Here is a 26,628-nt window from a genome sequence, read left to right as displayed (position 1 = left end):
GTACTTTCAATTTGTGGAGATTAATAAATTCACACCATACATATTAACAAAGAAATAGCGAATGAGCAATTTAATTTTCTGAACAGGCTAATAGGCGTATGTATTTAGTGCTAATTATTTCCTCCTACACAGGAATATATCAAGGTAAAATGCTTTGCTGCTAGTTCTGGACAAGAATGTGCTCACAGGAACATTTTCTCACATGTAGTTATGGATGCATTTGGTGTAACAGCTGTTAACGCTGGCTATGTCTCATTCTGTGGGTCAATAATTTATCCAGTGGTTTCTCACTTGTCTAAAAAGGACACACAAGAGACTGCCATGCTGACACCACTGTTACTGTCCCAAGTAGCTGTCCTGGTGTGCAGGTGTTGCAGTGTGAAGTTAACAGCCTCTTGCTGGCATGCTGCTGTACTGTGGCTACTGTGATATCATTAGAATCACAGAATCATATATTTCGCTAGAATCATATATTTTCCCCAGATAAAATGCAGATAATGTCACAACCTTGTGTAGCTCAGTTTGTGGAGTGCTCATGGAGCTGTTAGGTTTGCATCTGATCTGGGGTCAGGAGGACTTCAAAGTCATGTCCAGGCAATGTTGTAGACCTTCCTTCCAGAGCTCTGAAATGCACACCTGTGTTCTCTGTGCTATGGACTCTCTGAGCAGTGCTGAAAGCCATGAAATAGCTTCGTAAAGATGAAAAATATTCAGAAGGGCAACCTCCAGTGTGATGGTGCACAAAGCTATTGCAAATGTCCTACGCCTGGTCTTGGAATTATGATGTCAGAAAACTAACTTCAATTAAGAATTTGAAAACAGGTGTACACATTTTTGAGAAGTTTCAAGATTTGCCTGTAATTTGTATTCCTCAGACATCTGTAATAGAGAACTTTAAGTGAAGAAAGATTATTTGTATAGACCTTCATTTCCATATAATCACAAGTTTTAGTAGGACCGCATAGCCCTTCCCTCTTCCTGATCTGCTCACAAATTCTCTTCTTACTAAGTGCTCAGACTGAATGTTCAAATTGTGCTTCTTATGGAAGGTTCACTTCTTTTTCAGAGCCATTTCTAATAACATGTCCTTTCTTTGACTTTTGTGGATTTTTTTTTTTGAATTCCATTATTGTGTAGACAATCTGGTATGATCCCTGCAGTTTATTTTGGTTGAGCTTTGCGTTGAGCACAGTTTGTTGTCTGACCAAAACATTCTGCTTGTTGGATTTGACACACTCTCCATGAAGTGTCCATTCTTAATTTGAAATGAAGATTTAGAGAGATGAATAAGATATTTTCAATCCTTTCATATTTTTATAAACTTTGACTTGGTTCTAATTTGTGTCTAGCTCTTTTTGCCAGCTATTAGTATCATAAAACAATAATAAAGGTGTAATTAAGTTTCTTTTCTATCTAATTTTGATAAGCTAAACATGGATTTCCAAGTTTCACTTTCTGTTTCTGTATTTTCTCTGTCATGCAAAGCAATATAGAAAGAAATGCTTTGGCTTTGTGGGTATATACCTTTCTAGTGTTACATAGAGAGCAAAGTTTGCCTTTTTGCAATTACATTACATATGCTGCTGTTTGTATCTTTGGCTAAGTTTGCCTTGGGATTGCACGGGAAGCTTGTGGTCAGTCTGTGCCCACCGTGACATTCTAAAGTTAGCAATTCTAGAATTCTGTGTACTTGCTTAACTTTAATGGAGTTCTCATTTCACAGACAAAAAATCGAAGTATGAGAACTTTGCCATGTGCATCTGAAAATAGCTTTAAAAAAGCCGCATTAAAATTAAAAAATGGGTTTGTTTTTCATAGTTCTGCCTAAGAAACTCTAACAGGTCACAGAGCTATATGTTATTATTAATTCAGTGTTTTTTAAAATTCAATTGTGTATAAATGTTGAAAACAATAAGGCCTTTTTCCAAGTTCAATATAACAGTGGCAAAGTTTATGACTTGATTCATTTGTAAATGCTGTAGCTTGACTATTCCAAAACACTTTGTTTTTTTAAAACTTTCTTGCAAACAGGTGAGTTCTGTAGAGAGGGATCAGTAAAAGGTCATTAGACGTGGCTATCACCTGCAAACCAAAAATCTGTAGGAACCTCACAGCATACTGGTTAAAAATAAGGAAACTGGACTGGCAAATACTTTCTGAGACTTTCCCTGGTTTGCATTAACTAGTTGTCCTTATGCCTCGGGAACCTTTACATCAAGCACTGCAGATCTGCATTGCTGCCATTCTTTTCAGAGGGTAAGGCTTGCAACAAGAGAAGGTGTTTTCAGCATGTTTTCTGGACCAGCCAGGTTACTTTCATCATTCTTTTCAGTTACAAGAACAGCTTTTTATCAACACTGGTAAAACTCTTAGCTACTATTATGGCTGAGTTACTAAAATTGGAAGCACTGTTCCGTCAGCTTGGTTATGATTACAAGACTTTGCAGTATTCCTCCTAGTTGTTTAGGACTTTGGGGGGGTATGCTTGCTTGACAGCAATTAGTACCTTCTTCTCTAGTCTTATAGAGACTTTGAAGTAAATACCCAATGGGAAATAACTTTTGAGAGCCTGACCATCTACAGATAAGCGTCTTCAAATTCATGGCATTTCCAAGACATCATTAATCCTGATGTTTTTATGTTAATAATTAAGAGACTAGTAAAGGATAATTAATGTATCCCTATGGAAATAGAAGGACACCAAAAAATATTTGCTGACTGTACCAGATAATAAATAACTGTGGCTTGAGGAGAATATATGAGCACCACGTATGTCAGCAAATTACCGAGTAGGTAGAATGACTGTGACAGTTGCTCAGCTCTCTGAGTAGCATTTGACTCTGAGGACATGGAAACTGGATCTGATATTAGACATTGAGATAGTTCAGGACTCAGGCTTGAAGCAGATCGCTCTGTATCAAAAACATCTCCTAGGAACCTGAGGTTTTGTCTCTATTCTTTCAAAGACTGTAGGAGTTGGGGGGGATGTCACAAACAAAAACTGATTTATTCAGCCAACCTGCCTGAAAATGTTCTGTGTAATTAAGACCTACACTGTCTTCATTAGATTAGTTAATAATCTGTCCCCTCAATCTTCAGCACTTGGGAACTCTGCCTCTCTTGCTGTTTGGTTGTACCAGTCACCAATGCCACAATTTCAGGTCTCTGGTTTTGGTACTAACTTGCCTTTCCGCCACTGTATTTTTCAGTGCTTAGTGATTGATCACCGAAAGCATGTACTGAGCCTGTAACTTCATTCAGAGGTATGCTCCTTGTGCCCTGATGTACATCAGCGTAAATGATTCTGCTTAAGCACTAGTAGTTGCATTCTGTGAGAATAATGATGCTCACTGCTGAATTCAATAGCCGGCTTTTTCTCTTAATGTGTCTGCTGCAGCATAGGGATGATCTATGAGGAGATTTACCTTAGGTATAAGAACGGATTTTTAAAAACATAAGAAGTCTGTGGAAAAAAACGTATCATACTTCCTGTTTTCCTTTCTGATTCGAGTTGAAAAGAAGAGAAATCAATGATCTGAAATAGTCTTTTACTTCCACTGAGCCGGGAGCATGCACTTGCCTTTTGCTGCTACATGTATGAAAACAAAAATAATTGGAGAATTTTTCATGGCTGTCTGATCTAAAACTCTAATGTTGACCTTCTGTATTTTGACCTTCTGTGTAGGTGTGGAGGAACTTGAAGATCACAAATAAATCAGTTATCATATTGTTAGCTTCCAGAAGCAGCAGGTGCACAGCAACAATCTCTTGATAATGTGGAGGGCTCTTTAAGGGATAAGGGAAAAGGCATAGGAGGAAGTATGTTAAAATGCCAACAGTATAGACAACTATCAGGAACTGAGGGATTTGTGAAATTTAAATATAAAATAAGAAAGATACCAAACTGCATCGAAAATAGTATATTTAGCTAAAAAGCTGTGCTTTTACTTGTAGAAATATTTTCATTCATTTATATAAATTATCACTTTCAGCATTTATTTGTATAAATGATTATACCTTTGTTTTTCTGCTTGACTGTTTAATGGTGAAGTGTAACAGAGATATATAAAAGTAATTGGTGTTTATTTCCAGCTTTATGTAGAGCTTAATTGAAGTAATGAATGTGTAGTTCAGCTAACAGAAATCAGGAGATTGGCTTCCTAGTCAAGAAATGTCTGTGGTAAAGGATACTGACCCCATGGAAATTGAGAGATGCAGTAGATAGATGGTCTCCCTCAGAGAACAGTGTATATCAGCAGAATTCAAAGAAAAGCGTGTAATTAACGGAGAGAGGAATTTACAGTACTGTCATGTGGTTGTACAAAACCAACTCCCCCAAAATAGCCTCCTATTCTCTCTCCCTCAGACGGTTCCTTTTATAAGTCTCTTGTGGAAGGCTTGGCAAAGGGAAGAGGAAGCTGAGCAGCTATCAATGTCTTGTTACACAGAGATCAAAATGGTTATTTCCAGCTGTCTGCTCAGCTTTGAGTGAGTTTGCATTTTAGCCGAAAAAGAGAAAAATGTTAACAAAATGTCCTTTGCTGCACTATTTTATTTGAGAACCAAACCTAAATTTCATTTTAAATCCTATGGTCTAATATTAACCTAATTTTGCATATAAGCTTCTCAGAAGGAATACAGCTAATCTAAAATTCCTCTTACAGTGTGCCTGTTAGTATTTCTGCTAACCTGCATCATGCCAAATAGGAAGAAATGACGGGATTTGAACTGACCTTGTGGGTTGCTTTATTAGCAGAACAGACTTCCTTACGGGGGAAAGAAGGCAATGGTGGACTTCGCATCTTAAATGGCTGTCAAGTTGGGGGAAGTTTTAATCATTGCCCACTGGTGTAGTGGCACAAAATGAAGATCATTTTATGTTAATGAAAACTAACAATCAGTTAATAGTCTGGAAGGACAGAAATTGGTTACTATTTCTCTGACCCTTTCTAGCTTATTCATCTTTTCATCTATTCATCTTTTTTTTTTTATTATTTTTTTTGACGTGTGGGTTTAATAAATAATCGTTATTATCCGGTAAAAGAGCTCCTAGGAGCTAGGAATAACTGAAGAGGTAAAAACTTTTGCAGTTGAAAGGTGTATTAGTGTATTCTGTAGCCACTTCTTGGTTCCTGGAATTACATTTTGTTTGTTTTTATATCACTTATAACTTTGCCTCTTGTACCTATAATCCAAAGTCACAATATCTAGAGAGAGTCCTATGAAAAAAATCCTAGAAAACTGTGAAGGTAAAATGCCAGAACTCTTCTAGTTCAGTGTAGCTCTTGTAACTTCACCAGTACATGCAGCTGGAAACATACGGTGCATTAAAAAGATGGAAGTTGGTCATGGTTCAGCTGAGACATTTAAGTAAGGGCTCCCGAGTCTTGCCTGTTATATAAATGTTGTAATTTTGCCTTTTGGTCCTAAATAAGATAGAAGATCTCATAATTATTGGCAATTATGAATCCTGTCTCCCAGCAGCATCTCACAAAACAGCCAGGTATACAAGTACTCAGGGAGAAGTCCTGTCTGTGGCAAAATACACTAGCAGTGCTCAGCTTTTAATTCCCATTGTGTCAAAGGTGAACATTTTCCATTTCCTTAAATATGCAGGGTAATACAAGCACAGAAATTAACATCAAACCTAGACAGGACAAAGTTGAGACAGATAGGGAAAGGAAGAATTTTAAAGAGTTTCCTGTGTTTTAGAGAGCTCAGTCAGTTCACAGCCTTCCAGCCTTTTTGAATTCGCCTGTGAAATTGAATACCCATGTAACTCGAGGAACAAAAACTGCTCTCTTGCTGTAGTTGACCACATATTGGTCCATCGTGGGCGTATCGTTGCTCATGAGGAGCTCTTAAGGTAGAATTCTCTCATTTCTCCTCTCAGCCTTGCAGTCAACACTTTCAGCTAAGAATTCTTGCCTGCCTTCTTGGAACGAGGACAACGACTTAGAAATTAATAGTTTTACTTTTTACATGCTTAACTGCTCAAAGTCTAAGCTGAAGGATGGCCCAGAACACTGATGAAATAAGAACCTTGATTTTGTACTTAAAACTACTTTATACTGCCTGCCAAACACTGGATTTATGTCTGGTTATTTGTAAACATCTCAGACTGTGCAGGTCATTTGTATCCCCATAAGGGGAAGGACGGCATGAATCATTCATTCCTGCTGAAAGCTCACGTGCCTGTTAATTGCTTTACTACCAAGCCACAGAACAGCCTCGTGTGAAATGCTGGTTGAGAATCATGGACTAAAAGAGATGCTGTTGCTCCCACCTGACAGCTGATACTTCCCATTTGTGGGACAGCTGCTGTTCCAAGAACACCTCTGCATACCGTAGTATGGCATGTTTGGGATTATGAGAGGTACAAAGTAGTGACTCTGCAGGAGGTTTTGAATTGATCAGGATGCCATTGAAAACAGGATTTGTCTGCTAGCAAGGCAGTTCACAGCCTTCAACCCTGTTCTGTAAGCAGGGAGGCTTTGCATTAGTGTTAGTATTACTGGGATTGTGATTTTTTTTCAACTTCATGAGTAAATTATATGCACAGTGACAGTAAAATGTTTAAGAAATGCTGGCAAAAATGTTACATTATTGGTACCATTTCTCCAGTCATCATCGTCTTGTTTGCTAAATGCTCTTGCATTTACATGTGATTTTTCATTAACTACAACAAAAAACTGGCATTGAATGTAAAGTAGATGGGCAAATACTGTATTTAATTAGAATGGTTATAAATCCCAGGTGTGTTCACTTTAGTTTTACTGCCATTTTACTAAAATACTAATTTTGATTTCTTATATTTGTTATTATGAAAAACAATGCTCTCTCTTCCTCAGAGCTTAGTTCAGCAGTGTTGTCTTTTTGTGCTTCTACAGACCTCATTTTTATTTTCATAAAAACAATGTCTGTAATTTTTCAAGTCACTTTCTCTCATTGTTTTGTGAAAGTTTCACATTCATTCTTACTGGATGCTTTTATTGCTTTTGCTTCTTAGATACAGGCACTAGCAGTTCTTGAACTGTCAACACAATTTGTTTAATTATCTCTAACCTCTCCCTTCCCCTTCCGCATCCCTTTTCTTATATGTTTTTGGTCCTGTTTAACTTTAGGCTGCATTTCCTGCCCTTTTTAAAATTTCCTTTGCTGAAGTCCTGCATGTGTGTTGGTGTTGTTGCAGGTTGGCCTTCACTGCGGTCCTTCCTATTTAGATCTTTCCTTCTCAGATTGCATCCTTTCTGGCACGTTGTTTATCATTGTACCAAGAATTGCTGGTGACCTTTCAAATGTTCTTTTTAACATATTGGAGTAGGAGGATATTTGAAAGCTGTGGGTGTGGCTTTGTAATTGCATGCTTGCTATTCCTACTAATTAATGATGAGTGTCCTCTCCTTCTCTGATGACTGTTTTTAAGAATTGAAAGAAAATGAATTTATTAACTGTTGCAATGCCACTAAATGATGCTATTTTAGAAAAGAAAAAAAAGCCTAAGTAACAGCATGTCACTCAGGTCTTGCCACCTGAATGTTATCACCTGAAAAACATAAGATCTAGTAACAGTGCAACAAGTGTAGGCTGCCTAATGGGGGCCTGATCCTTGTTAGTAAAGCCTGTCAGGTGTGATCTGATGAAGCATGTGCTTAACTCGGAGCAAGCAAGGATTACTCATGTAAAGCATTAAGAGGTCTCTTTGTCCTTACAGCACAATGGAGCTGAAGACTTGACTAAAGAAAGACTAGGTAAAAAAAATAAATAATAAAAAAAAAATACTGGACACTCTTTCTCCATTCCTGATTTCTGGGCCAGTTTTAATTGCAGAAAAATAAGGGTGAATAAAGATGTCTAAGCACTGTGAACACTCTTGCAAAGCCTGGGTCATGCTAGTTCTATTAACTTTATGAAGGAGAGTTCTAAAAAAAAAAAAAAAAAATCAGTAGGTGATATTCTTGAGCCAATGCAATGCAAAATTCCAAGGTTCCTAGTGCTTTTCTTTCAGATCTCAGTTTTCAAGCTGATCAGCTTGTTGAAATGCAGAGTAAGATGGAAATAAATTTTCTGACAGAAAGAAATCAGGACCTTGCCAGGAGGTCACTCAAACTTTTCCAAGAGAGCTTTGAAACTAAAAACAAACAAAACACCTCACCAACCCCTGTTATTTAGTTGGATTGTTTTATCAAAAATCTGTGCAAAAGGTAATGTTTAAAATCCTGCTTAATTAAATTTCTGAGTTGTCTGTACACAATTCATTCTCTTCCACAGAGGTTTTATTAGTTTGTTCAGTGATTTAGACAAATCTATTCTGGAATGTGAAATTTTTAATAACAGTAAAGAATGTAAAAGGATGTGACACAACTGAGAGACGGTCAGTATGTCTGAGTGTGGTCAGGGCGCTGGAGAAAAGCATAAGGTCAGATCAGCCCCTGCAAATGGAAATGCTGAAGCATTGCAAAAAATTGAAGCAAACGTGCAGCAGTGGATGGCTGCAGAAGGCTGCAGGTTCTGTAGAGGTAAATAATAAAAACAAAACAAGAACACATACAAAAAAAAAAACCAACAAAACAAAACACAATGGGATATAAGATATAAGAAAAATAAAATAGAAAATAAAGGTTCACATCTTTGCCCATTTGTTGTGTACTTTCAAGGTGTTTATCAACTGCATTTTTGTTTGGGGAGGAGCAGGTATAAAATTTTTTATCCAAGGAAACCTCTTTCCCTGCTGATGCTTTACGTGGGAACGATTTCTCTGTTGAAGTTGATGTTTTACGTGCATGGGGAGATGTTTCCAGGTTCCAAGCCTGGTCACATACAGACATGAGCAGAATGTCTTCTTGCTGTTTGCAGGCAAAAACTGGGACCTGACAGCTGCTTTGAGTGACTATGAGCAGCTCCGGCAGGTGCACACCGCCAACCTGCCACAGGTGTTTAACGAGGGCAAGCACTGCAAGCAGCCAGAGCCAGAGCAGCCCCCTCAGGTGACAAAGGCTGAGCGGCCCTGCCTGCAGAGGCAGGATGACATTGCTCAAGGTAAGAGCTCTTCTTGGGGGCTTCTGGGGGCAAGCAGCTTTCTAGCTTGTCTGCTGGTGAGTTGTGCTTGTCTGTGCGGAGCTGGAAGTCATCGTCGTTCAGGCTGTGAGCTGTGTCACTGTGATGGGCTTTGCAGTGCTGCTACTGGACCCTGTGTTCCACATTTTGCTTGTCATGAACTTTTCCTCAGCTCTGCAAATTACGTCTTTAATGAGCGATTCATACAAAAATTAATTGTTCCTAAGCAGTCCTGTGGTATGCATAAAGGGAATTAATAAGAGGGTATCAAAGACCACTACTGGATGTAGTTTTCTGTGCTTCATGAGACCAAGAAAGGTTAATAATAATAATAATAATTTTTTAAATTGGCATTTCAACCTTTGCATTCTTTTTCATAGTATGTGAGTAGTCTGTATGAAATCTATGAATTTCAGCTCTAAATTCTTGTTCTTTTATGGTTTTCCAGAAGAAAGAACAGCCCTACTCAAGCCCACCAAATAGAAATTTAAACCTTAAGAAGAAAAGTGAGTCAGCTACCTCAAGCAGTTGATTTCCAGTACAGCATGATAAGCATTGGAATTTACTTTCTTGCATGCAGTTCCTTTATAGGTTTTATTGCAGACCCCTATTTTGCTCAGACTGTTGGAAAGCATTTCTTTTTCATACTACTTTATCAAGGAACTGTAGTTTGCACTAAGGTAAATCTAAAGGCCTGACAGCTTCTCATGTAGGGACATAATAGCACTACCTTGGTGATTTCAGTAGGGCTTTCTTTGCAGGCGTTAGAAGGAAGAGAAAGTCTTCCATTTTTCTCCCAGCTCTTGCCTCCTATTAAACAGGAAATGGCATCAGTTATTACAAGTATCATCAAAGCTTTATTTTAAATAGAAAACTTCCACCAGTAGAAAAGGAGCTGCAGTGCTTCTTATGACTCCTAAAAGTGTGAGTTAATACAGATAGAGGGAGGAAGAGTAGCACACTGTAGTTGATAAAGCTGTTTGCTTCCATCCTCATTAGGATCTAACTGTCAAGTCTTACACAGAAATGTCTATTTGAAATTTTTGTGTCAGTAGTAGGCAGTGTGGTGTAAGCTTGGCTTTAAACATCTGGACTAACAGTAAATTTGCTACCACCTTGGTGCATAACTGAAGTCCTTCATGACTTCTTCATGATCATTGAGCCATCTCTGACTAAAGCTCCGAAATTGGAGCGAGGAGGATGCAGTGAAGGGAAAGGAGGGTCTTGTGATGGACCAGTTTAGGTTAATCTCCACTGTTAAGGATGGATAGAATGAGTACAAGTTGTTGGCAGGCCTGAGGTCAGTCTCTTTGAAGCACAGAAAGGCAACAAGACTGTGGTTCTAAGGAGTGCCACTCCTCAGGTGCAGAAAGAAACTTTATGCTCAATGTTAAACTTCTGAGAGAGAAGACCAGTAGCATTTGATGAACATAAATCCCAAGCGGGTACAAAATGTTCATTTCAGTTTTAAAAGATATAAACAGGAGTACAGGCCAGAAACTAAACAGAGGGAAACTTCCTCTGGGCATCTGAGGAAATGCTCTAGCAGTGGTTTCTGCATCACTGTGAAATGATACCCCAGAACAACTGGGTGGAGTTCTTGTGTGATGAAGGAAATGTGCTGGCGTAAGGACAGCACATGGACTCAATCAACAGAAATGCTTCAGTCCCTGCAGAGAACACAGAGTAATATAAATATCCTTTAATAAGGCTGCTTCATGGTGTTGGCCAAAACATGTAGCAAAAGAAGGAAAAGGCTTGCATCTTGCAGTTTATAAGCCGCTTTTATTGTAACTGTTAAATAAACTTCTTAATCCAAAAGTTAAACTGCTTTCATGGAATTAGAGCTGTTCCATGGAAGCTTTACAATACAAAAGGAAGAAAGGCAACTATTCCTCCTTAATGAATTGTCATCAGTTTATGCTTATCGGCTAACACAACCTGCTGAAGGCATTACCCCACACTCAACAAAAAAAGTTGTTGCTCTCAGGTACCAATATAATATTTTGCAAAATATGATGCTTTCACTTGATTGCAGAATTGGAAATACTCTTTTTTGTAGAGGAATATTCTACATGTTACAGCTAATCTTGTCTTGTAAAATAAGAATTAAATGACCAATTCAAATCAAACCATAATCTCGTTCACCCCCACCTGTTGTAGTAGGCAGTTTGTCAGAAAAACCGAGCAATGTTACAATTTGTCTATTTAAAAAATGAAATTGCTTTCTGAAGTTTAACTAATTTCCTTTAAAACTGCTATCTGAAACCTTTTACTTGTTGTGACTGTACAGTGTGTCTGTAGTTTGTCACAAGTTTGTAGTTTTCCTATGTTCAAAAATATTTCTCAGTTTTAACTGAATGATTTGTGGTTTAAACACTTGCAGAGTGTTAATGTAGTACGTGAGTTTTTCTGTTACCCATTTGCTGGTACCTGAACTGAGGACATGCAGTAAACTAAAATAACACAATAGTTGTATTTTGTCCCTTTGACATTACAATGCTTATTTTGCATTATCAACCCGTTACTGGCTGTTCCATATGTGGCATATGTCAGTAAAGAAGTTCAATAAATCATAAGACATTAGATTGAGTGTTTTAGATAAAATATCATTCCTGTATACTAGACTTGTTATTTTCATTGTTCTTTTTGAACTGTGTATTTTTCCTTGGATCAGGATTTAAAACAAAACAAAACAAAAAAAACAACCACAAAACACATGCCTAAAAACTGAGTTTGTCTTAAGTTCAGTATAATGATGGAAAATTTGTGTTCAGATAGACTGTCCTGAGATTAAAACAGCGTGGCACTTGATATGAAGTGATTGTAGAGTGCTATATTTTACATTCACAAGTCAATCAGATAATGCTTAGAACTCTAAAATTTTTGTCCATCTGCCAGTAAATGTTTCTCCTGATACATCTTTGGAAACAAAAAACAAACAAACAAAAACTTTCCAGCTTTTTTTTTTTTTTTTTTTTTTTTTTTTTTTTAATAGAAGTGGTCATCTTTCATGTCCTTACTTTTACTGTTTTGTCTATTTTGCTAGAAGACATGCCATAGGGATTTGTAATCATGACTAAGTAATCCTTTGCCATAGTGAAATAACCCCAAAACAGAAACAAACAAGAAGCAGAATACATTCCCAAGTGAAATGAATAGGCATTCACCAGACTTTTGGTGCTGAATGGTTTTCAGTGTAGTCTCACAGGCTGTATCATCCTTCTGGTTTCTTTACAGAGAAGCGGCTTTCCAGAGGCATTTCTCACGCCAGCTCAGCCATAGTCTCTCTTGCTCGATCACATGTAGCAAATGAGTGCAGCAATGAACAGTTCCCTTTGGAGATGCCCATCTACACATTCCAGCTACCAGACCTTAGCGTGTACAGTGAAGATTTCAGAAGCTTCATTGAACGTGACTTAATTGAACAGGCTACAATGGTTGCTTTGGAGCAAGCAGGTGGGTAAGGACTTCAGATGTCAGCAGCCGGGCAATCTGACATTTGCTTTGATGTTCCTAATGATGCCTCATTTCTGGAGTTTGTGCGTTCCACATGGGAAATAAATGTCAGAGACTAAAAGAAATCAGTCTGCTCTGCAAAATGACAAATACCCTGATCCTCTATTTCTCTTAAAGCTTTTTAAAGAAAACTGTCAAATCTGCTTAATAAAACAAAGATGGTGTTGGAGGAGGGAAAGGAGGGATTGATGGGGAGGTCAGGCAATAGAAAAAGGCGAGTGGTCAAGGGGGATGGTGCTTCTAGTGCTCGTGAGGAAATTATATTGCAGTGACTAACAAAGGAAACATCTTCAAGTTCTATTGTAGCTTGAGAAACATTTTTCAATATACATTTCATATATTATTGGTTCCGTAAGAAGGAACTGAAGATCGTGAAAGTAATACTTCATTATTGCTGTGAAAGAAGTGAAATTCTGATTTTAATTCAGATTTATTAGTAGTGTAAAGTTTTAAGTCATTTTGAAAGATTTGAAGAAAATGTAATTAAAATTAATATTATCTGTGCCCCAGGAAATACAAAATTTATTAACAAACCATGAAATGAACACATCTATATAGTGAACGTTCAGTGTATTCACTGAAATATTGACTCTTTTTAAAATGGTGTAACTAAATGCATCTAAGCCTGTAAGAGTGGAACTTGCAGAGAGACCACAGATCAGAGGATGGAGATGTGTGATATAATTTAGGGACTGGATGATACAGGGACAGATGCATTGGTCCAAAAAATCATGTGGGCAGGTGCGGTAGGACTGAGATCCCAGTGCTTGCACGCTAGGAGATGGGACAATGGACAAACTTTACAAATACAGAACAAAAGGAGATAGAAAGGAGAGGGTTAGGTTTTTGGTCTGCAGCCAGTAGTCAGTGATGGTTTGCCTCAAAACATCAGACTCTGAAATGCAGCTGTCCAGGATTTTCTTCATAAGCAGATCAGGCATTTAATGTAGAAAAGACAGGTAAGGAAGTGGGGAGCAGCAGTCTTATCTCCTGATCCTGTGTCCGAAACCACTGCAACAGGTGAAAAGCAGGCACATTTATAAGATTACACCACTGAAAACTACTGAGAATTCCCTGCCTCTGAGCATTCCTCTCAAATCTCTCTGACAATTAGAATGAATTATTAATTTCTTCACATTGCTTTAATTGGGGCAGTACTATGATTCACACTACAGAAGTCCTTCTGTTGGCTATTTATAAAATATTATGAAAGTGGGAAAATCAGCAAGTGTTTTGCTCCTGACGCTGGTTAGTACACTGAGTGAAGCTTGAGAGTCCCCCCAGTACTATTTGTATTGTGAAGGTGTCTTTTTCCGAGAGCCTCTGGAAAGCTGAAGAGGAGGCTGTTTTGACTGTTGTGCTTGCAGTTTTGATCACAGGTATTGTTGTAACCTCTGTGGACTTAATTTACTTGTGTGAGCATTTCATTCAAGTAAATTAGAACTTCTGGGACACGGTTCTTCAGTTCAAGTTAGTTAAACAGGAATTGAATATTAAAAAAAAAAAAAAGTTTAAGACTTCACGTAAACAACTGACTTGTCTGTATTTAAGACATGCAAATATTTTTTCCTTTAATTTCATGCCTATTATAGACATACTGTCTGAAATGAAGAACATGAATTAATGAGATATTCAGAATGAGACATTTTGTCTCCTACCAACAGAGGGCCCAGTTTGACTATGCTTTGGTTATTTACATCAAAATATTTGTGAATAAGGTGCATTCCCAGCAAAGGGCCAAAATCTATTTAAAAAAAAAAAAAAAAAAAAAAAAAAAGAGAGATGAAGATGATAAAGAAAATGGGACTTGAAGCTCTTGAAGCTTCAGTAGCTAAGGCTGGAGATAACTGTTAAAGGAAAAGAGATGTGTGTGCTTCTGTTCTGGTTTAAGGGCATGAATTTCAATAGGAGGAAAAAAAGCTGATTAGGCAAGAGAAGGAGGAGCTTTGTTTGGAACACAGAGTAGCTTACTATTCACAAAACATAGCAAAAATAATAGACTAGCACATTTTGTCTGAAGTGTCCAGATGAGCTGGGCGTCTATTTAAAAAAAAAAAAAAAAAAAAAAAAAAGTTTAATATTCTCTTTTTAGATGCTCAGGCACTTGCTGCCATTGTATCTATATGTAAAAGGATGTTCAGGTTGCTTCCTACCTGTACAGAAACAGAGCAAAACTCCTGTTCTACTCATTAATGCTGTGTCAGATTAGCAAGGAAAGATCCAGTAAAGGCAGAATGCTTTACCTACTCTCAGCTACTGCAGTGTATGCTTTACTATTTACATGATTGCTTTCTGATTCTTTTCTCTTATATATTAGGATTCACAGTGCACTTGTAAGAGCATTTGGGGCTTTTGTGCATCATAGAAACTCAGCTGGTCGTTATTGCCTGGAATGAGGCCAGGCAGCAGGGTGTGTACAGGCTGATCTGGATGCTGTTGCAGCAGTCAGGGTAGTTCTTTCATGGAGGATGGCTCGGGTGGTGATAATCTTAAATGAGGTCTGCATGAAAGGAATCACATAATTCCAAATATTTTGCTGCAGGAAGTTGGTTTCCTTTACATACATGTGTTCACCATGAGCAGCTGATGTGTAGCCTAACAGATTATGAAAGCTGCTAGGGTGGATGGGAGGTACTGATAAAGCACAAAACTGCTGTACTGATAAGTTCAGAAATCCATAATGTAGGCAGCAGGATGGCTACAATAAGTGGTCTAACACAGGGTTTGTACTGAACAGAAAAAAAAGTTCTGTTGCTGTGCTGAAATGTAACTATAAATATTAAACTGTATGAACTTGAAAACTATTTTTTACTAAGCATGTAATACAGCTGTGGTCAAAATAAACAGTAATATATTGCCTGGGTTTTACTTCCCCAGAAACAAATACCTCAAAGTTCTGGAAGTGCTTAATTTCAAACTGTTAAAAATTAAGCTTTGATTTAAAAGAGAAAAGAAAAGGGAAGAAAAAAAAAAAAAAAGAGGTGTATTTTCAGGCTGTAAAAATATTTGTCTGTCCCAGAATTTTTAGCAGATTTTCACACAGTCTATGCAGGGTGCTAGAATAGCAACCACTATAATTACAAGAGAACTGTATTCATTTCCTTTCTAGGCTTGAAATACACACTTACGTAATTCAGTTCTCATATGAATGACAAATACTGTATCACAGAGTAGGATGAAATGCAGTAACGTCACAGAAAAACAGATGGAGAAAGCTAGTAAGACTGGACCAGAGCTCAGTATCCATAGCTGCTTACACTTATTTCCATGTTTCTGTGCCATCAGATTTTATGACTTGATTCCCATTCCGGTCAGCAGCTTTTGTGTTGTTTGCACATCAGCAAAAGCGAAGCACTTACTTAATTGCTCAGTTTTACTTCTGTGAAATTTCTACTTTATTTCTGTAGAATACAGAAATGTAGAATTTCTGAGAAGAGACCAACAGAATGCCCAGTCATACAGAGCTTGAGAGAGGGCTCGTTGTTTGTCAGATTTCCTTTTCCTGTGCAAGAGAGATTTATTAAATTGCTGTTTACTAAGTCTTTGTAACTTTTCGGTTTTTAATTCTAAAAAAAAAAAAATAAATAATAATAAATAATGTCTCTATAGACATTTAGTTGAACAGTAGGTTTTTAAGAATATGGACTGGAGAAAGTGAAGAGGGAGCAAAGGATTTCTGCAGAATTTCTATAGAGGTTTTCAATGTTAAGCTAATGTTTGTTTTGAATTTGTTTTTTGTGTGTTCTTACAACCTTGTGCATGTCTGGGGCAATGAATACTTTTAATTGGCCCTAGTAGATGGGAAAGGAGCACAGTATGAGCATTTTTATGGGGTAATCAAAAAGCAGAATAACTTCTGTTGCATATTTTTATTTTCTTGCTTACACTGTTAATGGAGTTTTGCTTAGAGGACGTCATGCATTCTTACCTTATGCCAGTATGTAAGGCAGCAGGGGCTGATATTAAAAGCAAGCCTGGCCCGTATTAACGCTTGACATGCATTTGCTGTTCTCCACTGCCTTCTTTTTGAGCCATTCACGTCATATAACTGCCTAGAATCTTTTTGGTGCTTTTCTTCCTGTAAATCCTGGAACAAGAAGCAATATACCTGTGACTTGTAATAAAATATGCAGGCTTATGGAAATAACACATAAGCCCTTCTAGTGTCTATTAATAATACTCCAGCATGGAACATCCTGGGCAAAAGCTGTGTTTCATAATAGCTGGCAGAGAAATGTTTCTTATTTCCTTTTCTTCTAGTTATAGCTCTTTCAACCTGTCGAAAAAGCTAGTTCATATTCATGACTATAGATGTGGTGGGTTTGTGATAGGGCAGCTTTTCATGTTTGCAACTTGTCCTGGAAGTCATCAGATCCTAGATTTTAAGGTAGTGATTTTCTTCCAAAGCTTAAAAAACTTCCTCTAAGGTACAGCTTACCTTCTTTGCATATAATACATGCTGTGTAGCTGCTTCTATATCAGCATGTTTGATTCTTGTTGGGCCCTGCAAATAAGGGAGTGGTGCTCTTCCTCTCCAGGGAGAGCCAATACATGCTTTGCATTATGTGAAGTGTGATGTGTAATACATGTACATAGTGCAGGACTAGGATAATATCAGAATACAAGTTGGCAATCTTTTTGGCTACAGGGATACTAGATTCTGTTGGCATTAAGTCATAAGTGCCTTGCAAAGAAAGGGCAATATCGTGATTTTGTGTGTCTCCAATTGTTTATTGCTAGGTAATAGACCTGGAGAGGACTTTTAATTTTGCAGTACAATTAAGATCAAATCTTCATGTGCTATAGAATGTGGCTGTATTAATTCTCATGGCGTTTTTACTGTAAAACAAGAGATGTTTCTTGAAACTGTGTTTTTTAAGATTAAATAGCTTTTGTGAACAAGTAAGAAGCAAAATCAAGTAGGAGACCAACAAGGGAGGGAGAGTGAGAAATCGTCTATTGATACCGTCTTACCAGAGCATTGAGAAATAAGCCTGAGGCACCACTGTTTCCAGTTTTGATTTAAGCTCCACATTCCTGTTGTTTCCCTAAAGGTATCTACTATGACCACTAGATTTGAAAAAATGAAAATGCACCACCTTTTCTATAATCCAATGTATTTCTGGTGTTTTTTTAGCCAGCCATCAGCTTCTTGATATTAAACAAGCCCGCAAATTTGTTTTGCGTCATCTGCTTGAAATCATAAAACTTTTATAGAAACCTCCTCAGCTATTAAAATCATGTATAAACATGAGGCTGTATCATTTATTGCCAATAGCTGCTAGTTAATCTCCAAAGCAATGCCACTTATTACTCCCCTAACTCCTCGGGTCTGTCTGTTTTAGGTCTTGTAACAATACTTTAAGCAGCACCTTGGTTTAACTTAATACTGAATATATCACCAAAGCATTCTGCAAGAAACAGGTGGTAAGTTGTTATTGCACAGCCCGCAGACACAGGAGTTGCTAAAAACGATAACTTGTTATTTAAGATTTATCTTCCCCAAAGGCTGTCCAATAGCACTTTAAATTAAGCTTCTTTAAGGCATATTTAATTTAGAATTTAATAAGCCTAGTCTGAGATGCCAGGCATTTAGAAACTAGCTGCCAAAATCATATGAGGATTATCAAATGTGCTTATTTACTGATTTGCTATGCATTTTTACCTTTATGGTGTAGTAACCATCAACCTATACTGACTAATTGAAATTTAATGACATAGATCTTGTTTAGTAGTCAGGATGAGTACTTTAAAATCACATATTAAAATATCATTAGGCTTTTTTTTTTTTTTCAGAATGAGTATTAACCTCCTGTAACAAATAACCCTCAGTATAATTTTGTAATGAAAATACATTAACAGAGGAAACTTTTCTTATTTCTTTGTACTTACAATTTCTATTTTGGGGGTTTAACCTCAAAAGCAAGACTTACTGTACAAATATATCTATCCTCATCTTGTGAGGAAAGGAATTGGGGAGGCACAAGTCTGCAAAGAGTATTAGCAAAGAAATTGAGTCACCATGGGCTGCCTATTGCATTATTCATTGTATCAATTGCACATTACCTATAGCCTTTCCTATAGCCTTTCCAAAAGTCTTATGAAGTATACCAGCTATGCTAATCATTGTTAATCATCTGTTCCTCCTTATCCCCAAAGTTGCCATATAATTAGTCACATTCTCTTTATGTTAAAAACATTCACGTGAACGTTTCACCCAGACATTAATACCCCAATAAACTACCATATGGCAATCTGTGTGCCAAGAATGATGGACTTCTAGTTTTGGCTTTGACATTGATATTCTCCATGGCTTGATTTGCTTCATCTAGATACATCAAATATCTGACCTCAGTCAGTCTGTTTTGCAATATTTTATAATCTGTGAAGCTTGCTACATACAGCAATGATCCATAAGGGGTTCTCTAAATGTTCTCAAAGGGTAAAGCTACATGCTCTCCTAAACACTGAGTTATGGATTTGGTTTCATTTTAATTTTCTGGTAATGTGCAGCTGTTGATTGTAGGCCTAATCATGATTTACTCTATGACAAATAAGGAGGAGAATCATCTGTTTGAACAATTCACCTGACTGAAACAATCTACTTAATACACTTACCTAACAGCAATGGTTTTTTTGATTAGCGCATACATACTAGTTTTGTCTTCTGAGATGTTATTACAGCAATACAGCCTATATATAGGATGCTAATGTTCATTACTTCTGGGAAATAAGGGTATTTATGCAATGAACTTAGAAGTCCACCCGTGAATGCAGCATATGGGAACAGAAGATACAAATTAATTAAAGGTTTCTCTTCTTATTTCAAGTACATTTAAATAATAGTTATGGTTTAGGTGCTTCTTATTTCTAATCTTTCTGTTTGTACTTCTAACATTAGATTTAATTTTACTTGGCAGAAAGGCTGTTCACGGTTAACCTTCAACATTACACATCATCACTGTATGCCTGTGCGCATCCTGGGTTAGTACCCACTACACCATTTTAACAGATGCGTTCTTTTCAGGGCGATTAAATTGGTGGTCCACAGTGTGTACAAGCTGTAAACGTCTTCTTCCCTTGGCGACAACAGGTGATGGGAACTGCCTCTTGCATGCTGCCTCTTTAGGTAAGGGAAAGTCTGCACATGGAACCTCTTGCCATAAAATATTTACCACTTTTTTGTATCCCTAGCAAAAACTCTGAAACAAATGGAATGCAAAGACTTTAATTAATAGCTTGGTTTTTGAGCAAAATTTCAAATTTTCAAATTTTGCTTACAGAACTGTTTGTTGTAGGCATGCTTGAGGGATAGAGGTATAAATTTCGTGAGGTAGTATCAGAAGTATAATTAGAACATCATCAAAAACATGTTATCATAAACACCAGTGATGTGCATTTTCCTTACATAGCCCAACCTAACACCACTGAAACAGAAAAACCCAGGTGCTTAAGCAGGGTTGTCCTCCTTGTGAGCAAGGAATTGTATTTGTTCTCCTCTGACTTTGTTAAACTGTTGTTTTGCTATCTTCAAGGATGCAATATCTAGTTATCCCTGTTAATTCCTTGGAGATCTTAACTCTGTGAAAAACAGTTTGAAGTGAATTAAAAATAATTTCCGGTTGATTAATTAAATATTAATACAAGATCTTTGAAGCCTTTCTTCAAATTTTATCAAATAAATAAAAACCTATGAAGCCAAGAGCCTTTGATGTGCCTTCCATATCATATCTATTATGAGGAAACGTTTTTTGTTGCTAAAACCTTGTGCCAGCAGAACTCCAAAAGGTGACTTTTTCAAAAACACTGGGTTTTTGATCATTTGAAGAGACTGATCTTTTGGAAAGTAGTAGTAGGAAAATAGCTATTGTTGTTTCCAGGGATCCTTTTATCTTTGCCTACTCCATTTTTTAGCTAGGAGGAATTGCATACTATTTACAGCAAATGTTAGGAGTGTTTTGACTTCCGAGGTCTGAAATAAGCATATTCAATGCCAGCAGCTGATAATATGGTAATTGAAACATGACTGTCTATGTTGGTGAGAGCTCTGCTATTTAGTCAAGGTTACTACTCTCAATTATGTGAAGATACGTGAACTATCTTAAAACAAGACTGAAAGTCTTTGGCCAGTTGTATTTTTAGACTTCCAATCATCTAGAGTGTTTGCCTCGTTATTTGGATGTTGAAGCCAAAGGAAATTTGCCATCATGCTGTGTAAGAGTGGATGCTTGAGGGTGTCACGATCATCATCTGAGATGCACAAAAGTGCCTGCAGTTGTCATTAGCATTCTTGTGTCTGCAAGCTCTGTGGGCAACTACAGCTAGAACAGACCCGTGTGTTGAATATTCCATTCCTTGCAGCAAAGTTTAAGTTGCATGTAAGCATATACTGAAACAAGTCAAATTCTTGGTCATTCCTTAAGCAAAGCTTAAACTTTGTTAGAATTTTCTCTTATTGTTCCTTGTATTATCTATAATGACTGGTTTGTTAAGGAAACTTTAAAAGTAATGAATGATTTGCTAAGGAGAATTTTGAATAATGTATAATCTCTGCTGCTTTTGCGTACAGGGCAATATTCATTGTATTAGTACTTACTATTGCTATTTCACTGTAGCTCGTATAAAACTGAGTGCCTTCTTGTGCTGCTTTAGGGATGTGGGGATTTCATGACCGGGACCTTGTTTTACGGAAAGCACTCTACACTATGATGAGAAGTGGAGCTGAAAGGGAAGCACTGAAAAGAAGATGGAGATGGCAACAGACCCAGCAAAATAAGGAGGTCTGTACTGTCGAAATCAAACTTGTTAACATCATTTACTATAAAACAAACAAAAGAAATTTGGTGTGAAAGTTTCAGTTGCCATCAAATTCCTTGCATTTCTATTTTGCATGGGGGAAGAGAGATGTATTTGTACTTAGAATTTGAGCATCAGAATGCAAATGTGTTTGTAGGTTTGTGGGCATAAATATGAACTGTTTTGTTCCTACAAAGGTCTAGGACGTGTTTGGAACCTGTAGAAAATTTTAGTCTGTAAAATACAATGTATAAATTAGCTATCATAAGCTTTATATAATGAGTGGGTGAATCTGCGAAAGAAAGAAAAAGTAAACCTCATTTAAGAAAGATTTCCCCAGAGTGATGAGCTAGCATTCCTAGAGCTGTGATGAACCATTTTGTGTGTGTGTGTGTGTGTGTGTGTATATATATATATAAAATAACATTAAAATCATCTGTAGATTTGGCTTAACTGTTGATTAAAAGCTGTACTTCACCATGTATTTTTTGGGAACTGCTATTTGGTTAAGGTTTTTTTTAAGGTTAAAGTTGTTATGCATTTGTTTTCTTCTTATATGCGATGTTAATGGAGAGCTACTGGGCTGCTTTGCTCTCTGGAAAGCAGAGAGGAGGACCACCATCTGTTTTCAGTGAAGCTTATACAAAATAATTAATGCATTCTGTGGAAATATGAATAAAGGCATCTCTGAATACAGCAGCACTGGCTCTCCACAACCCTCCCAGGTTGTTTGTGACTTGTTTGTAACCTGCTTGTTGTGGGCAGCTGTCACTGAGAATAGAGCTGAGCTGTCATTGACTCAGCTACTTCAGGCTACGTGAAAGCAAAGGGCACAGAAGCACTTCTTGGTCTGCCAAGGAGAGCTTTCCTAGCAGTGCCCTGTATTGGAGAAGAAAGCAAGGCTCCCGAAATGGGCAGTAAAGCATGCTAACTGTGGTCGCAAAGAATTCACATGGGTACAAGTAACCGCATCTCAAATAGTGGATCACCAGCAGCGTGTTAGCTGGATCAGATCCACATCTTGAAAAGTAATCCAGTATACAGTTGGTGTCTTAGATATTTTTTAGTAAGTTAATGTTCTTTCTGCCTGAATAGAATTGTTGAACAATTAATGGCCCAAGATAATAAGTTGTAACCTGTATAAAGCTTGAAAAAGTTGGTTGCAAATGCCACTATGGAATTCTGCTTAGACTTTGTACCAGCATAACAGTAAAATGGTGTTCGTTCTCTCCCATAGTCAGGTTTAGTGTATACAGAAGAAGAATGGGAACGGGAGTGGAATGAACTGCTTAAGCTGGCATCAAGTGAGCCTCGCACACATTTCAGCAAAAATGGAGGCACTGGTGGTGGGTAAGTTTGGAGTATGACAAAATCTTTTCGTTTTTCTTCACAGTAGGAGAAAAGTACAAATGAACAATGCTTATAGGAGCATCAAACCACGTTTTCAACTGGTTGGGGCTTTTTTGGCATGGTAGAATGCCATTATTGAAACCTTCCATTAGAATTTTTTGCAATTTGATTCAGTTTTCTCATATATTTTCTCATATAGTTGCCATGCTAATGTGAGGGTAATTTGCATCCAGAAGTCCTTCTTTTGCTTTGTGGTTCAAACATGGAAAATCTTTAGAGAGATCTTTCTCAGGGACAAGTTACCAAGTAACTCCTCACACTTCTACTTTCAACGTGCTCTTAACCCTGAAAATTACAGAAAGAAAAGCAAGTATTTTTGGTACTAAAGCTAAAGGTTAAATGTTAGGATGCATTATGTTTTTATAGGGGAAGTAGAATGCTTCAGATAGAATTGGGATTGCTCAGTCTTTTTTTTCTTAAATACTGTGTACTTTATCAAATTCTTTTAGCAGGTAACTATTCCTTTTGGCTACCTTGGAAATTTAGGACTATTTATGCTGGTTTGGACACAAAACACTATATTGTCAGTTAAAAAATATTACCAGTTAATACCCTTATCTTGGAGAACTAGGTTTGGAAAGGCATTTCCATTATTTTGCCATGTAAAAACTTCGCCATATGTAAAAACTTTGAAAAGAAAAACAACAAAGGTGGAAGACTTTTCAAGTGCTCAAATTGTCCTCATTAGATTTTACGACAATTTTTTAATTCCTTCCAAGAATAGCACTTTTTTTCTCTTTGTTTTAAATTACTTGATCGCTGTGAAGCTGCTTGAGTATTAATACTGTTTAGACCCTTGTAATACTACTGAGTAAGGTATTTATTTTAATCTGCAAATGAAATATTACCTCTCTACTTTCTGAAGTACTCTGTATCTGCGCTAGCTAGATGAAGAGAATGGAAAGACTCATTAATTTCAGCAGTAGTTGGATCAGACCCGTTAGAAGGTGAACTTAAAGAAAAAATTAGGGGTTCTCTGTAGTGCTGTCTTACTGTTTTACTTTCATGCCCTACAGTCCTGCCGTATAAGATACCTGTATTGATTCTTTCAGTGAGTTTTCTGAAATACAAAGTGCCAGTGGTGAAAACACTTGGCCTTGTCTCACTTCCCTACATACTGATCTAGATTACTTCTGTAATCTGTAAAGAAAAATGAAAATTTTCATCTCATCTTCGGGCAAGTGCTTAGGTGGAAGGAACGATCCTACTTCCAGATGTGCTTACCCTCTTAAATTATTTATAGAGGTATTCAAGGTGAAGTGCTTAGACTTTTCATTTCAGATGTCTAAAGGTAAGTGTAATTCATCCCATTGGGAAGGCTGACAGCAAAATGAATCACAAGCTATTTAGACAGGAAACCTTCCCCATCTTAAAAACAAACAAACTATATTTTGCTAATAATATAAAGGAAAAAAGTTTTGCTCACAACTTTCTAAGTTACATTCTTCCTACTCAGGTTGACATCAGTATTTCTTACATTGCCAAGGTGACACACCTGTATTTTGTTTAGAAGAATTAGAAACACACTTATTTTTCCATTTTAAAGTCTCTCTGCCAAGGGTGTCACAAGAAATGATGTTTTTTTTTTTTTTTTTTTTTTTGTTGTTGTTTTTGTTGTTTTTGTTTGTTTGTTTTTGTTTTTTTTTTTTGTTTTTTTTTTTTTTGTGGTGGAAATAGCTTTACACCAGGAGTTTGATTAAGAATTACCTTTTTTTTTTTTAATTATTATTCCTGCTGGGCTACCAAACAATATCAGAAGATAATGAATTCTGATGACTACTAAACTAGTATGGAGTCTGCAAGTGAAAACATTATTTCTGTTGCTATTATTATATTTCCAAAAATATATTTTTCTTTTCCAATTTCTTCTGTTACCTGTTTCAATAATTGGAATGTGTGCTTCAGAAGAGTAGGAATATAAATTACAAGGCAGAGGAAATAGCTTTTCCAGTGTGTTGGTTCACTAACGTTTCAATTCTGTGTCTTCCAGAGTTGATAACTCAGAAGATCCAGTATATGAGAGCTTAGAAGAGTTCCACGTTTTTGTCTTAGCCCATATTTTAAGAAGACCTATTGTTGTAGTAGCAGACACAATGTTACGAGACTCGGGGGGAGAAGGTAAGATTTTTTTTTCATTGTAACTTTATACACCTATGTAAATTGAAGTAGTCATAAGCTTTCACACACAATAAAGGACCTAGATGTAACATATCTGAGTATTTATATGGTAGCTGCTGCCTTTTTCTGAAAGAGCAAAATATTTGACCTGTTAGATCAAAGTAGAAAATGCAAGGTAATTATATAAGTCTCACAGAAAATCCATTTATCCTAGTTACTTCCTATTAACATCATAACCAAGGAATTACAGAACACAATACATTTCTTACTGGGCTAGGCTAACAAGGTTCTAATTTTGCTGTGTTATTTTGGTTCCACATAAAACTGCATAAATTAATCTAATTTGATATGGAAAATTTGAATTTTGAATGTGTATATCTTTTTTTTTTTTTTTTTAACTAACTTTGCCACCCTCTCATTCAAATATTTCAGAATGTTTTATTCAGTTTACACATGTGAGCATTCAAATGTTAGATTCATATGTGGAACCACTTGGTCAGCTGTCTGAGCAGAGCAGCAATGATCTCTTTCACTTTTTACCATGAACTAATTGATGATAGTATGTTGCCTAAGTAAAAGGGAATGAGAAACACAGTTTACAGAAATTTACTTGTATGGAAAAATGCTGAGTAATCCCAGATTCCTTCGACTTTTGAACTACAAGTAATGGTTGTATGATTGCTATCTGCTGTAACAGAGTCAATCACTATTACTTAACTTTCTCATAATTTTTCTTATCCCAGTTTTCTCCACTTGCTCAGTTTTTTCTACTTGACCCAATCTGATTGTCACAATAATCCCAATGTTCTTCTCATTGCTGGCCTCATGGACCAGGTGATCAAATTATCCCAGTTTAACTCTTGTATGTATAAAGTATAGGTTTTCCAAAAGACTAATAACCTCATCAAATTTGGAGACTCGCTAAAATGTAGATTACTACTTAAAAGACAATACTATTCACCATCCCAAAGCTTGAACACAGCAGACCTGTTCAAAGAAAAAGTCTTTACAAAAAGCAGTGTGTTGTTTGCATCTATTTTTTCTTTAAAAAAAAAAAAAAATTCCCTTTGGAAATACTTCAGCAATATGGGTTCGTATTTTCACAGCAAAAGGAAAAATAATTGGTTAGAAACAGGCATGTTGAGAGACTTTTTTTGCCCAAATGTGCTGTTTCTTCCCATAATTATATAAAACAAAGTGTGGAATCTTTCAAAGGAGTTTGCTGCCCTTAGAAATGCAGCAAACACTTAAGAATCATTAAGATTTTGTTAAAAGACCGTAATGTCTTTCCTAGTGAACAATTGCATTAAAGAAAACATATGTGAAGGCAGAATGGTTTCATTATTGTTCTTAGTAAATTTTCATGATAAAACTGTCTGGAAATATACCCGTTGTTATGACCATTTCCCAAATTGATTTCTCCACTTCTCTGCTGTTCTCCTGGAGCTCTGAAAATGATGTAGCACAACTGTTACAACTGTTACACAATACAATTAAACTAAGTGTTTGTTCTTTGACATAGTTTAAAATAATAATAATAATAATCTAATTTTTCTTTGCAGCATTTGCACCTATACCATTTGGAGGAATTTATTTGCCACTTGAAGTTCTACCTAACAGATGTCATTGCTCACCCCTTGTTCTAGCCTACGATCAGGCACATTTCTCTGCTCTTGTTTCCATGGAACAAAAAGATCAACAGAGAGAACAAGGTATGCTTGTATTGAA

The 26,628-nt window shown here is 36.8% G+C and overlaps 1 protein-coding gene across 5 annotated transcripts in view; it reads left to right on the top strand.

Annotated features, from left to right (window-relative positions):
- The window catches only part of OTUD7A (OTU deubiquitinase 7A), a 120,112-nt gene that overhangs the window by 85,159 nt on the left and 8,325 nt on the right, over positions 1–26,628 (top strand). For all 5 annotated transcript variants that reach the window (XM_082769113.1, XM_082769114.1, XM_082769115.1 and 2 more), the window contains 7 exons: positions 8,857–9,039; positions 12,298–12,516; positions 19,604–19,705; positions 21,229–21,356; positions 22,610–22,722; positions 24,773–24,900; positions 26,463–26,612. In XM_082769113.1, the coding sequence (XP_082625239.1) occupies positions 8,857–9,039; positions 12,298–12,516; positions 19,604–19,705; positions 21,229–21,356; positions 22,610–22,722; positions 24,773–24,900; positions 26,463–26,612 (1,023 nt within the window). The remainder of the gene's footprint in view (positions 1–8,856; positions 9,040–12,297; positions 12,517–19,603; positions 19,706–21,228; positions 21,357–22,609; positions 22,723–24,772; positions 24,901–26,462; positions 26,613–26,628) is intronic.

The sequence above is a fragment of the Aythya marila genome (assembly GCF_965140915.1).
Source record: "Aythya marila genome assembly, chromosome: 11".
NCBI lineage: Eukaryota > Metazoa > Chordata > Aves > Anseriformes > Anatidae > Aythya > Aythya marila.
The sequence above is the reverse complement of the archived record's forward strand: the minus strand, read 5'-3'. Positions and strand labels throughout refer to the sequence as shown.